Source organism: Empidonax traillii, unplaced genomic scaffold (assembly GCF_003031625.1).
Source record: "Empidonax traillii isolate 1590-97213 ecotype Southwest subspecies unplaced genomic scaffold, ASM303162v1 scaffold5:size3517227, whole genome shotgun sequence".
NCBI lineage: Eukaryota > Metazoa > Chordata > Aves > Passeriformes > Tyrannidae > Empidonax > Empidonax traillii.
The window spans coordinates 3,468,500-3,482,510 of NW_020955198.1; the positions used below are offsets into that span (position 1 = coordinate 3,468,500).

The 14,011-nt window shown below is 38.4% G+C and overlaps 1 protein-coding gene across 1 annotated transcript in view; it reads right to left on the reverse strand.

The window, feature by feature from the left end:
* The window catches only part of LOC114055682 (contactin-associated protein-like 5), a gene marked incomplete at its 5' end in the record, with an annotated part of 53,494 nt that overhangs the window by 10,404 nt on the left and 29,079 nt on the right, over positions 1-14,011 (reverse strand). Inside the window, 2 exons of the mRNA XM_027880073.1 lie at positions 6,133-6,217; positions 7,704-7,834. Of these exons, the coding sequence (XP_027735874.1) occupies positions 6,133-6,217; positions 7,704-7,834 (216 nt within the window). The remainder of the gene's footprint in view (positions 1-6,132; positions 6,218-7,703; positions 7,835-14,011) is intronic.

Consider the following 14,011-nt stretch of genomic DNA (forward strand, 5'->3'; position numbering starts at 1 on the left):
GGCATGACACTGCTCATTGTGCACCTCTGCCATACACACAACACTTGCTTTAAGATCTTTAATAATACAATCTTAAGTCTTCATATCTTGGTAATGGGGAATTAATTTTCATCATGAATAGAATTCCACCAGAATTCTCTAGAGCAAGCATTAATCTGCTTATCAATATATCAGCAAATTGACATAGTAAATTATAACCAGTATGATAGGTAACTGGAGTCAAAGAGAAATATTATTTGTGTTCAAGAAGAGTGTATAGAAGACCTTCTTTCTAAAGATACCATTGTGTAAAATAGGACCATAAACACTACTAAATATATTTTTGTTCTTTCTTTATAAACATTATTTTATGTCACTCAGAAACTTAAATCGGAGCCATAAGTTTACTTGTGTGCTCACTTGCAGTAGGGAAGGACCATAATGGATTTTCTTAATTGAAATTTATTTTTAACATCAGTGAAAGCAGACATAGTCTGTTTTAAAAGTCTTTGCCCTAATTAATTAATTAATCTATGTAGAATGTAAGTAGAAGCACAAAGGGGAATTTACTCTCTATGCTGAAGCACTGGTTGTCCTTTATTTTGAGTCTGAGAAATAGAAATATGATTTTGGGGGAGTTAAAATGTATCCATCACCTCATTTTACCAAGGTGCTGAATAGCACTGGCAAGAGTCCTTCTTGGACATTAGTACCAGATTTGAACTCATGACCTTGAAGTAAAAGACACTTGTAGTCTCCACACACTGCACCTGTCTCAGAAGACCTCTAGCAGGTACTTTGTAGTTACCTCACAAAATGTGCTTCCATGCCCTTCAACAATCTCAGTAAACATTTTTGATATTAATCATCAATTTAGAAAGGGCAGAAAACATATCTTGGGTTAGACTGGAACCCAAAAATCACAAGTTTGGAATAATCTGGTGTGAATCTGCCACAAAGGCAGCAGAGTGAAAAGCACAAAAAGTTTTCCTGGTTAGAACCACAGTTTAACTCCTGCTTAGTTAAAGGATGAACCTGAACAGGGAGTAGGCTCCAGACATTCAGTGCACCTCCAAAACACTTCTGAAAAAGCAAAGGACAGCAAAAACAAAGTAAAGGCATTTCTTCTCACAAACTTTCCCAGGATGAGCAGAATGCCAAAACCAGCACAATGCACCAGGATTTGCTTGCCAGCAGTTTAAAATTTTGTGCCAAGTGGAACATTTAGGAATTTTTTTTTCTGTTAGGCTTTGCAGAGATCATTTCAGACATGCATTAAGTATGTTTTCTGAAAAACAGTTTGTCATAAAAAATGAAGCACTACTTGGAGTTGCAATGTGAAATTTGTTGTTTGTCACAGTTTTTGACATTTGAATCCTAATCTGTCACAACACAAGTCCTGTGTGATTCTGCATGGGCCAAAAATATAATTTATAATAATAAGAAAAGATGTAAGAAGACAGAGAGAGGATGTGCAAAAGAATAGATGTTTTTCCCAGGATCAGAAAGCTAAAATCATAGAATCATAGAATCATAGAATTAACTGGGTTGGAAGAGACCTCTGAGATCATCAAGTCCAACCCCAAATCAACTAAAGTAGCAAAAATTCACACTATAAATAAAATTTCTGGATAGAAGTAGATGGCCTTGGTCACTTATTTAGATGGCATTATTATCAAGAAAACATCTGTTTATGCATGATGTGATCGTGTGGTAAATTATATTGCTGGAGGAAAACTTGCAGTAGATTTGGTCTTTTTCTGATAGAGACATGATGGCATTATTGGCTTAGACCTGGGATTGCTTGAAGTGCCTGGGTTAGCTAAACTTTGGTTATTTTAACTGTTACCATTTTGGTAACAAATGTCTCTCCTCTTTTATCCTATGTAGTAATGTCCATTTTCCTTAACACTTTACTAGGCTATGAGGAAGAAAATCAATAACTTTTAAAGATACCCTAAACTGACCCAAGAGATCTTTTTTTCACAATATGGTCTGTCTAAGAAATAGGTATTTAGGGCAAGACGACTCTGACTTAAAGAAACAAGTCTTTCAGTGACCATAGGAATCCAGCCAATATCTCTTGCAGCCATTGCTGTATTGTTTAAATTACTGCAGCACAATGTTCCGAGACTGTAGCGTTAAAATTATTAAGCAAATTATGATTTTGTAAGCTTAAAAAAGGGAATGTCTTTCCATCAAAAAAAATGGACTTAAGCATTTTTCATAGAAACTCTCTAAAAGGAGGTACTTCTTTAAGGCAGCTTTTGTATTTCAGAGTTAATGACAACTTACCCCTTGTGATTTAATGATCCCATTATCATCTCCCCCCTATAATATCACTCTTGGACGAATTGTTCTGTAATATCTTCAGTGTATAGATTCCATTTTCTCCTCGTGAACTTTTAATAAGAAAAGCTATTGTAGAAATCATAAGAATTGCACTACACCTACACAATGATTTTAATAAAATTACTTTCCAGATAAACTTTCTTCTACATACACTTTATATCATAGCCAAATGACTCAGTGGAAAGAATCTTACAACTTTAGTGTGGTTTAGCTGAGTCTTTTAAAGATAAAAGATATCATGTTCCTGTGCTAAAATACACAATCCTTAATGCTAATTGATCACTTTGAAGGCACATATAAATTAGGTCAAGATTAAAAGGTGCCAAAGAAATACTTGCAATGCTTTTCTTCAGAATCCTCTTGAATGCTTTCAGTGCTACCCTTTTACTCTGGTATGCCTATACAGCTACAATAACAATTTCTCACAAGTAAATATGCAATGAGATTCATTTCTCTGCATCAGGGATATTTTTTACAATTTCACTACAATGGCAAAAAATCTAGATATGTTGGGGCACAGTATAAAGTTTTCAAGGATTCATTAAGGTGAAACCCCAAACAAATAAATTATATTTTCCACTGGGATATCAGTTTTTTGTAGAGAAGACCTAAACCTATGCAAATGTGTCTCTGAGATTAGAGAATTACAGAATAATTTAAGTTGAAAGACACCTCTGAAGGTCATGCAGTTCAATCCCTTGTTCAAAGCAGAGCCAGCATCACAGTCAGGTCAGATTGTTCATATGGTTAAATACAGCAGTATGATCTCTGCAAGGAGTACTTAAAGTAAATGAACTGGGACTCTGGTTAAGATTTCACTGAGGCTTTGCCATAAACTCTATGACCCGCTTGGAGTTGAATTCAGTACTCACTAAAGCCCACAGAAAAACTCCCATTGATACTGATAAGCTTTGGATAGGTCCTTTTGTACCGTGACTCTATATTTGTGGAGTAAAAATTACAACAAACTACAGGATAATGATATTTTTCTACTGCTGTTGGATACTGTGAGGATGAATTCAACAAACATCTGTTAGCTTGAATGATGTTTCTTTTTACTCCCTTGTCTTCAAAGCCACATTTATATTTAGATTGATCTTTGTAAGGCAGTTATAGGGTCCCATTACTGAGGATCTGAAGAGCTCACAGACCTTAATGCTTTTATCCTCCCAGCACCCCTCTGATGCAGGGCTGTTCTATTATCTATGCTTTTGCTGATAAAGACGGAAACAGTAAAGCTCAGACTGGTTCCAGTGGGAATAAAATGCCTGTGTACCTTTATATCTGCACATAAATGGCTTGCCCAAGGTCATTCAAGTAGTCTGTGGCAGAGTGAGTGTCCTTATGTCTTGAATTTCAGGTGAGACTCTTCTACCTTAAGCAGAGGTTTTTTGTCCAGAATGCAGAACTAGGTGTAGGGCAACCATTGGGAAAAAATTACAGAAGGTTTGAAAAGAAGAAAAAATTATTAGACTGCAAGTACCTTTTTACTAAAGAAAGTTTAATGGGGCTGGGGTGGGGGGACTAGAAGCAGGAGAAACACCATTATTTAAAAAAAGCTGGTTGTTGTATAAAAGTACACTTTTCAAAGGTTCTAGCTGTGCTAAAATGGTTATCATGAGAAAGTCTGGTGAGGAAGAAGTTTCAAGCTTTTATGATGTCCTGCTGGAAGACCTCTTTGAGATTTCTCAGTCAGTGGGAAACAAATGGTGGAGTCAAGAAAGAAGGTGGTATAATTATCTGGTTAAGCAGCCAGGATCAGGCTGTTAGAGCAGACAAATGAGCAGTGATATGACAGGAAAGAAGACAGACAAATTGTCAGAAGATTATAACATGGATATATAGGACACACAGAACACAGCAGTTTTTATATGATTCTATTTCAGTGGACACTTAAATGTTCCCAGTGAATGCCTTTAGGTGCATAATCCTAAAGTGGCATCCAAAATAAATGCTACAGGGAAGTCTTGGTCTAGGTCAAAGCATCATATGCCTCTGGAAGTTTATGCTTTACGGAGGGCATGAATAATGGCAAGGAAGAACATGAAAGACATTGATTTAAGCCACTAGTATTCACCTGGTGAAAGAAGTTATAATATAAAAGATAATACAATATAAAAGAAGTTATAATTGACATTTTACCCATATATGATGATTTAATATATTTGTGTAAGTTCTACATTGTCAAAGTGACGATGTCCAGCTCTCTTTTATATACAATAAGGTAATACACTTGACACTACAGTAGTAGGAATTTCTGTTTTGTATTAGGGCTTTTTTGGATAAAACCTGAAAAATTAAACCCTAATATAGAAGACATATTTGCAGAAATTCACTTAACATATGAAGAAAAAATTGGAATGAAGATTAGGCTGGAATTTAAGTGATTTGCTGGGATGCATTGTGTGACTCCTGGTACAGTAATAAGATGTCACCATCTGGATGGCCAAGTTTGTAGCTTTAGAGTCATTACAGAATATGAACCATTGCTGTCACTAAAATAAAATCCCAATAAACTTTGGGGCAAGAGAGAAATCAAAGAAGTTGGTGGTGTTCAGTGAAAATGAATGCCAGACCTCTGAGATACATCTGGGCTTTTTGGCTTTACAACAACTTGTGCTTGTGAAGTTAATCATATTTTTGTGACTAAATCTAGTTTCTCTCCATAATTCTGAGCAGCACCATGCCAGTTTGCTGGCTGCATCTCTGAAGGTCTTTGTTCTACATTCCATCTTACTGGTTAGAAAAGCATTGGTTTGTTGATTTGGTGTCTATAGGTGGAGCTTTAGATAGAGGTCGCAATGAGCAATGTTCTTGCAGATTTTCAGCACTACAGGTGACTGATGACAAAATGGAAATTTTAGCTTGTCTCTGACTTGGGCTGAAAAGTGTCAGGTCCCAAAACCTGTCCACAAAGGCTTGGAAGATGGCTGCATTCTGAGCAAACATAAAATATAAAAGGGGAAAATCAGTTCATGTTCCTAACCCACTTAGTAAAACATGATGCAGAATACACTATTGTCATTACATAAAATAGCATTTTACAAGCAGACACTAGAGGATGTCTGTAGTTTCTGTCTAGCTGCCAGTCCCACAGGCTTTAAGTGCTAATAATGAAACATAGAAAACTGCAATAGTAAGACAGATGTCAGGCTTGATATGGAGGTCCAATTCGAACACAGGACTGAAATGTCTATAACCAAGGAAGAATTTAGAATCTCACCAGGAAAGAATAAGACTCATGCAAAGTAATAGGACATGCTTGACAACGAAACTGAAGAGTTCTCTTTTCCAAATTTTAAGCAGAATTTTCCTGGTCTTGTAATGGCTTTGGAGTGTGGAGGAGTAAAGATCAAGTAACTCCACACATAGAACATGCAGAGCTGTGGTCTCAGTGCTACAAGTAATATTCCTTCCAGAATTCAAATGGGAGTGAAAAAAGGGTAGAGAGGATGAAGGTTCACTGTACTGTCCTTATCATTAGGAAACAGAAATAGCTGGAGAAGAGCAAGCTGCAGTCAGCAAAATGATATCATTAGGTTAAGATTCCACCCTATGCAGCCACACAGACACTATGAATCACTTTACTGGAGGGAGCAATAGGAGAAGTTAATACTGCTATCAGTGCAAACAAGTAAGCTGCCAAATTTTTGCATTGATGAGATATATAAATAGGAGTACTGGAATGCTCAGGCCAACTCTTACAGCAAAACCATCCAAACAAAACCCCAATCCTATCAAAAACCCAACATGCAGCGCTATAACAACTGATGAATCAGGAATATTTTTAGCAGAACCTACCTGTGACCTTGCCCAAGGTGAGTGATTTAATGGCCTTAAAATCAATCTCAGAAAAGTTGTGTTTGAGTTTGAGAACTTGATCAACCTGGAAGAGGTCAATAAAATTACTTCATTACAACACCATGTAGACACTCCTAGATCTCACGGTACTGCAAACTTCTGGGAACACTCTCAGCTGCAAATCAGTTAATTCTGCTCCCAGGTGTGATTCACTTTCTAGAGACAGCAAAGCGAATGTGCTTTGATTTTAGCATGAGAAGCTGAAAGGTACATGAGAATAGTCATCTGAAGGGCTTTGAAGAAACTTCCCCTGCTGAAAAGCTTAAAATATTTGACACTGAAATCCTCCTGCTTCCCAAAATCCATGTCTAGTCACCAGTCACTTCATAATACACTTAAAGGAGACCTCTCTAGAAATGTATTGTGAAGAATTAGTTCTGTACAGAAGAAAACCACAGAGCAGCACACAATAGAAGACTGGAACTTGAGGAAAACCCTGTCTTTTAGCATAACCCTCCTTCTTAGAAAATCAGACCTACCCACGGCCCATAGCTGAGCCTTGGGTGATCATTTTACCACCCAGACATGGAAAGTGGAGAGGAAAGAAAAATTGTTGCACTATGTGTTTCTATCTTCTTCTCATTTTGTTCCTTAAGACAACTTCTCTATAGACTCTGCCACCCTTCTCTGTTAAATGACTGCCACCCATATCTGGCCATCTTGTTTTGCAATATGAACTGCTATAATTAGCCTTAGAAAGAAAGTAGAAAGAGCAGTAAGATGAACCTCTCCTCCCTGCCTTGGAAAAACAAATGATGCAGGGAAACAAAGCAGAGGAGGGTTCTTGTCTCTCATGTGGTTGTCACATTCAGTATGGCTTGCTTCTAGCTCTAGGATAGGGCATTGTCATTCACATGGTGAGTACTCTGTATTCCCTCAGCTTTTTCTTTTCTTTGAGGGGATGAGGCAGCTGGGGACACATTCTCCCTTGGGACACACACTCCAAATGAAACTACATTCCCGGGTGCTTATCCTTCTGTTGTTTTTCTCCCTTTCACAATTTATTAATCACCCATACCGTGAGTTTCCTTAAAGACTACAGGTCACACAGACATCACTAGGCCCCAGAACCAGTCCAATGATCCAGATGAACATGTGGGCAAATGTGTTTCCTAATTCATAGATTGGCATAAACAAGGGAAGGATCCCACAAGAGAAAACACCACCATTGGGCACTCTTGGAAGCAGGGTGTGGATGGAGCTTTGTTCTAAGCTACAGGGCTGCTCTGTTGCTGGATCACCTTTGGTTGCAGCAGATCGGTGAGAAATCTTTGCCTCCTGTTGGCAATCAGGCATTGAAATTAGTGGGTCTGACTCACGGAATTGTAAAATGGCTTGGGTTGGAAAGGACCTTAAAGATTATCTTGCTGTGGACAGGAATAACTCCCACTAGACCAGGTTGCTCAGAGCCCCATCCAACCTGGCCTCAAACACTTTCAGGATTGGGGCAACTTCTTCCCGTGTTTGTGGCACCAGATATTATTTAACATTCAACATAAGCCTTGGCATACCTGAATGATGAGCTCTCTGCCTTCTCTGTTAATCTTCACATGGTGCAGCTCTCGATTGGCAAAATTTCCGGAGTCAATGGTGAAAATGAGGAGCCCATCTTTACTCAGCTTGTATCGAACCTGTAAACTTCCTAAAAAGCAGAGTAAAACTGCATGAATAAAATCTGTGTCAATAATGAGATATCATTCAATAACTTTGCTTAACATATAACTCATTTTCTTTTTATTGCAATGGAGCAACAAGGTTAATAAGTCAAGAAAGATGTTGAAGAGAACTGAAAGAGTTCAAACTGTAATGAAAATTGTGAAGAAAATAATTCACTGGAGGAGTTTTCCTTCCTACTAGGAAAGGCTAGAAGGCTAACAGACTCTGCTATGGAGAAACATAACTTAATGAATATCTAACTATATCAAAGGCGTGTCTGTCTGCAGATCAGATATTGAGCACTGCCACAGAAGCTGATCTACATTATCCCGTAAGGGATGACTTCCAGCAGAGGGCATGCAGGGCTTGCACTGCTCTATTAAACTAATATTGGTGGATTTTACCATTTCTTTTCATCCAGACAATGCAGAAGACTGTGACAACTGTGAGAATTACAACAATTTCAAACATTCAAAAGCCCATCAGTTACATTATCATTTACATGCAATGAAAAAGTATTTTTACTTTTGCTGAAATATTTGAAGGAATTAATGTAATTAATAAACAAGTGAATGTCAAACATCTCATTCAATCTTTGTATTAAAAAAAAAAATTGTGACTTCTGATAAATAACAGTACCATGACAAATAGAAACACACAAGAAAACAAGGAATCCAGTATGAAATTTAGTCCTTTAACAAATGACTACAGGGAATATATATATCTATATCTATATATATATATATCTATATATATATATATATCTCCCTGTATATATATATATATATGTATATGTGTATATATACATGTAATCTAAAAGGAAAAGAATCTATTCTGATAGAATCTTTTCAAGCATACTTTTCTGGGAATTAAGTAGCAGGTTGAAAAATAAAATTCTGAAATTTTTGAACTCTTTTTATGCATCAGCAACCAAAATACATGGACCAACAGTGGTACCATAGAGTTTAAGATCTCTTCTGGGGCTACTTTATTACCGTCTTCAAAGAGAAAATGAATGCTGACAGTACCACGGCCCTGGGGAAAGGGTCCTATATTTATTCCCTGTTCTGAAACTCATTATAAAACACTCTGTCCTTCCTCCTTCCATTTCAGTGCTTCTGTTAGCACAAGTTCAAACTATTTAAAGTATGGCTAGATTTTGCAAAAAGCTACAAACTATAGCTGTTACCTGTGCTGGACAGCAGGCACTGAGTGCCTGTTTGCCCCTGAAGGATGTGCCTGCACTGTTTTAGCCCCAGGAGAAGGTTCAGTATTCACAGAGAAAACACTTGTAGGACCACAGTGATGCAGGGTCATGTCAGAGAAGCCCATGGTACACCTGCACAAGCTGCTGCAGTTGTATTGTGCACTGGAATGTCATTCAGAGGAGCCTCTGACCCCAGAAGCAGTCTGGTTGTTAAATGAGGGGAATGAACAGCCCTGCTGGCTCCTGTGTTCAGACATATCAATGCTGCGAGATGACTTGCAGATGTAGAGTTAGTGAGAGTTCTTCAGTACATAGCGTGGACATACTCACGCCCTTCAGCTTTCCAAATCCTCCCTCAGTAAAGTCATCTTTGTTGTTCTACAAACTATTGTAAACCCACTTTATAAAGAGCTTAAAACAAGGTGTAAAATTCCTGCAGTGAAGAAATTTTTCCACCTCTACACAGCTCATTGTGAAGTTGTTAATCCTTCCAGATATGACCCCTAGTCTAGTTAAGATCATCCCTCCTTCTTTTCCCTCACCAGGATGTTTGGCTCCTAAGAGCTGTACTTTTAAAACATTATTACAAAATTGAGCATATCCCAAATGAGCACTGACACTCTCTGAGATTTGTAGGATAGAAAAAAGTCCGCTAAATTCATGAGGAAAAGTGAGAATGAACTACTAAGATGAAGGCTTTTTAGCTGATTGAGAGGTCTGCTGGATCAGGGAGCTTTTAAAGTGAAAATAATAACCAAAAAAAGGATAAAAGGTATTTGCTTTCTCACACATAGTCATGGACATTAGAGGAGAATTTGTGAAGAGATCAAGGTCAGTAAAAACTACTAAATTATTCAGTGTGGTCCTAATTCAGATGCCCCAAATCATATTGCAATGCTCCCAGCCCTCATTGCATAGTGAGGGCAAGGAGCTACTGTCTATCACCATGAATGTCACACTTAAAGGTACAAACTTAAACCACAATCACATTATCTGGTACTGAATGAAAGATGCATCAACTGCAATTAGGAGCATAAACATCTTAGAATCACTTTTCTCTAGAAATACGTGAGAAAAGAAGCCCAAGTGCAGGGTAGTTAAGGGACCTTTTTCAGATTTACTCACTGGACAGTGGGAGAGCTGATAAAAAGTGAAAGGTTGTCTGACCTGCACAGCATAGCTGAGAGGACCACACAGAATGAGCTGAAACTAAAATATTATAGTCTAATAGATTAATATGTTATAGTCTAATAGATTAATCCAAACTAAAAAATCATGTCCCAGAAGAAGTACTTTAGAGGCTGCCTCTTACCTGGATCCCATGAAAGGGCTGTGAAGTGACAAATGGAACAGGGACTAGAGGTTTGGTTTGTGACCTTATTTTGCAAATGTGAAAAAAACTTCACTGCTCTTTTTGAATGCTATGAACACACATGTATATAAAATATAATTGGTACTACACATGCAGGCGATCAGTAATAGTATCCAGTTCATCTGTGTTCAGAGAGAGCCAGCATGACATAGGCATGCAATCTATCCAGGCTCTAAGCTGCCACAAACAGGGATTTACCCATTGACTTCGCCAGAGAAGCACTGATTTTAAACCAGAAACCATCTGTTACTTTTGCTAGGAGACAACGGACGAGGTTCTTGACATCCATTAAGAACAGATCTTACTTTCTATAGTGGTGCAATTTCACCTTAAATCATGTAAAGAGATCAGTGAATGGCATCTAATTTTGTCAAATTGCTTTGGATCCAATGTCAATTTTTTTATGGTCAACTGCTCTTCAAAACTATTGAATTCAAGCTGGCATTTTGCCTGGGGTCAAATTTGCATTAACATAAACCAGAAGTACAGGGGTTCATCTCTCAAGAGGTATTTTGGAATTTACACCATTGTAGCTGAGAGCTGATTTTGCCTTGCATTCAGTACAAAAACTTTAGGTTTCAGATTACAGAATAATTTGTCAAGCAGATCAAATTGTCAGTTTAGTACTTGACAAGCAAAATAAATGGATTTTTAATTAGGATTATTATTAAGGACTTTTTTTTGTCCTCTGAATTCTGATTATCTGGTCCACTGACTTTCTCCATCACATCAGCCCAATGTCAGCAATGGCAAATAAAACTCCGTGTCTACACCAGCTCTCCCTGTTCTCTACTGTCTCTCTATTTTGCATCATTTTTGCCTCACAATAGGGGTTCACACTAATCATGAGCAGTGTAATTTCTGGCAGTTTTGTTGTAGTCATGCCTGTCATCCTCTTTTCAGCTCCCTGTGTCTGAGCATGCTCACCTGGAGTGCCACAATGCTCAAGCAATGCACGGCCTGTTGTGTTCCTTCTCTAATGGATGTGGAATTGCTGGAGGCAATTTTTATCAAGTCAATAAAGGAGGGAGGGAAAGGAAAAGAGAGATATAATTTTTTTGGCCTTGGGCTGGGAAATTTTCCTGGGCCTATTACCCCAGTAGTGTTAGGTAAGAGTAGATTCGCACTTGATAATTGCGGTCATCCATCCCCTTCAGCTTCGAATTCTGCAAAGTGCAGATCAGCATGGAGATATGCTGTGCTAGCTCCAGAACAGCCTGAGAGGGGAGTGAGCTCAGCTTAGGCACAGTCTTACCAACAACAGTGTGGCCTCTTTTCACCGCTGCTGGAGAAAACGATTTCACGTGGGCTGCCACGCTGCTGTGGTAAGACCACTGCCAGTATCAAAGCTGGCTTGTTACAAATCACTGTGTTCTTCAATCTGTAACCTGAAGTATTATAATCCATGACTATAGGGCTGAATGATACATCATCTGCCTAAAGATATCAAACAGCTACAGAGGCATTTCAACAGGATTCCTGGGAGTCCACTTGTACAGAGAGAAGCCCTGGGAAACAGAGACCAAAGGGCAGTATTTATGCCATCCCATGCTGGTGACTAGGTTGGGGGTATCTTTTCTGAAACAAACTCTCCCAGGACACATCTTTCAATGATGATGGAGGCCAGCACTAGTATTTGCTAGAAGAACACTAATGATCCATTTCAGTCTAACCAAACTCCAGGCAGCTACAGGAATAGCATGGTGCCTTCAAGCTGCTTATTTTTGCCAAGGACAAGCTGCTGTAGCAGCTCTTAAGTCTACTGGTAAAAAGGACATGAAACTGATTAGATATTTCAAATTGTTCAGCCTGAAGAACAAAAAAAATGTTCCCAAACTGCATGGAGTGAAGAAATACCTTAGCTGCGGAGTTACATATTCTATGCCCCAAATCTGTGCTGATTGAACATGTCAGCAGGAGAGATGTCTTTCTTTTGCCTGTGTTTACAACAGGGCTGAGTAGAACATCAGAAACATAGTTTTGTGGTAGTTTTGTGGCCTATGTCTATCAACTTTACATTCATTCTGGACCGCATCATCTAGAAAATAGAGCATGGGAAAACGGTACAGAGAGGGCTCTAGCTCAGGAAAAGGTTCCCTGGTTTGAAAGATCTCACCCAGGGATAGCTATTTGGCAAAAAGGTAAAAGAAGCTTTGCAGAAAAGAGAAACGAGATACCAGGAATTTAGTCTGTAAATCCATCATTCTTAAGTAAAGTTCTTGTCACACATGTCACCAGGACCACAGGTCTTGTGTCATTTAGTCTTGAAGAACCAAGCAACAAGGAAGGGACTGGCATGCCCTTGGAGTCTGAACTTCTCTGCAGGACCTTCATTTATGGAAACCAGTTTTAAATTAGCCCAGATTGAAACCAACAACTCTTGCCAACTTCAATAACACTTTTTAATGACTTAAACTGGCTGGACCAGCTGGCAAGACATCTTGAGACACTGAGAAAAGCTGAGGTTAATTCAGGGAGCACACGTGGGTGGCACACATAAAATGTACAAATTTATCACCATCATGTAACATCAGGAAAAATCATTTAAATCAGGGCAGTTGAAAACTCTGATTTGGGAGAAATGTGTATGTATGAAATAGTGAAGCACTGTGTTAGGAAAAGGGTCTTGGACTACTCCTGCATGTCTTGTTGCCTCAGAGGCATCCGGAAAAAACCCAGAACTCTGTCTCCAGCCAGCAGTGACCTCTGTCAAACTGCAAGATGCTGACTATACCACTGCATGCACCCTCCACATTCACCCGAGCCTCAGCTGAAAGGGAAAACAATTAAGGAAAGCACAAATTAAACAAAGAGAGGAATATTAGTGAGTGTATGGATGTTGCTATTATGAAAAAAAAAATAAATAAATGAAGTATTTAGCCCAGAAAGCCATTTGCAGCTCAAAATGTCTGTTCACTCCTGACTGAAGAACAGCACATGACAGTTTTCAGACATCTCAAACACAAAATATCTCTCTGGCAACTTCCACAGCTTCAGTGTGGCAATGTTGCTCTTCATAGTCTACATATTTAAAAACGAACCACCGTTTTCTCTGTTAGGAGCAGCTGGCTAAGAAACATGCTCCTTAATTAGCAGCTTCTCCCCAGGGATATTTACTCAGTAAATTTACTCTTCAGTGGAAGTGCTGCTGGTGATTCTAAGAACAGAGTCCAGTGGTGTTTAACTAAGAAAGTACTTACACTTTTTTAGGAGGTGACTCTTGTTATTTGCTTTGCATGGAATAAACAAGGAAGCAAAACTGTTGAACATGTTTGCTGATATCATTACTCAGCTATTGCACTTGCTTAGACAATACTGTTTCATAGGGTTTAAAAGAAAAATTCACCACTCAATTTTTTGCAGTCTCTTATGGTAATAAAAAAATAAGTGGTTGTTTGAATGCCCCCCACTCTATGCTTGAGACATTCAGGACTTAATGATCATATTTAATCCATCCTATATTAAAAACAAACAAACATACAAAAAAACCCCAAAACCAAAACAAAAAAAACCCCAACAAAACAAAACCAAAAAAGCCCCACAAAAAAACCAAAATAAAAACAAACCAAACCAAACCAAAAATC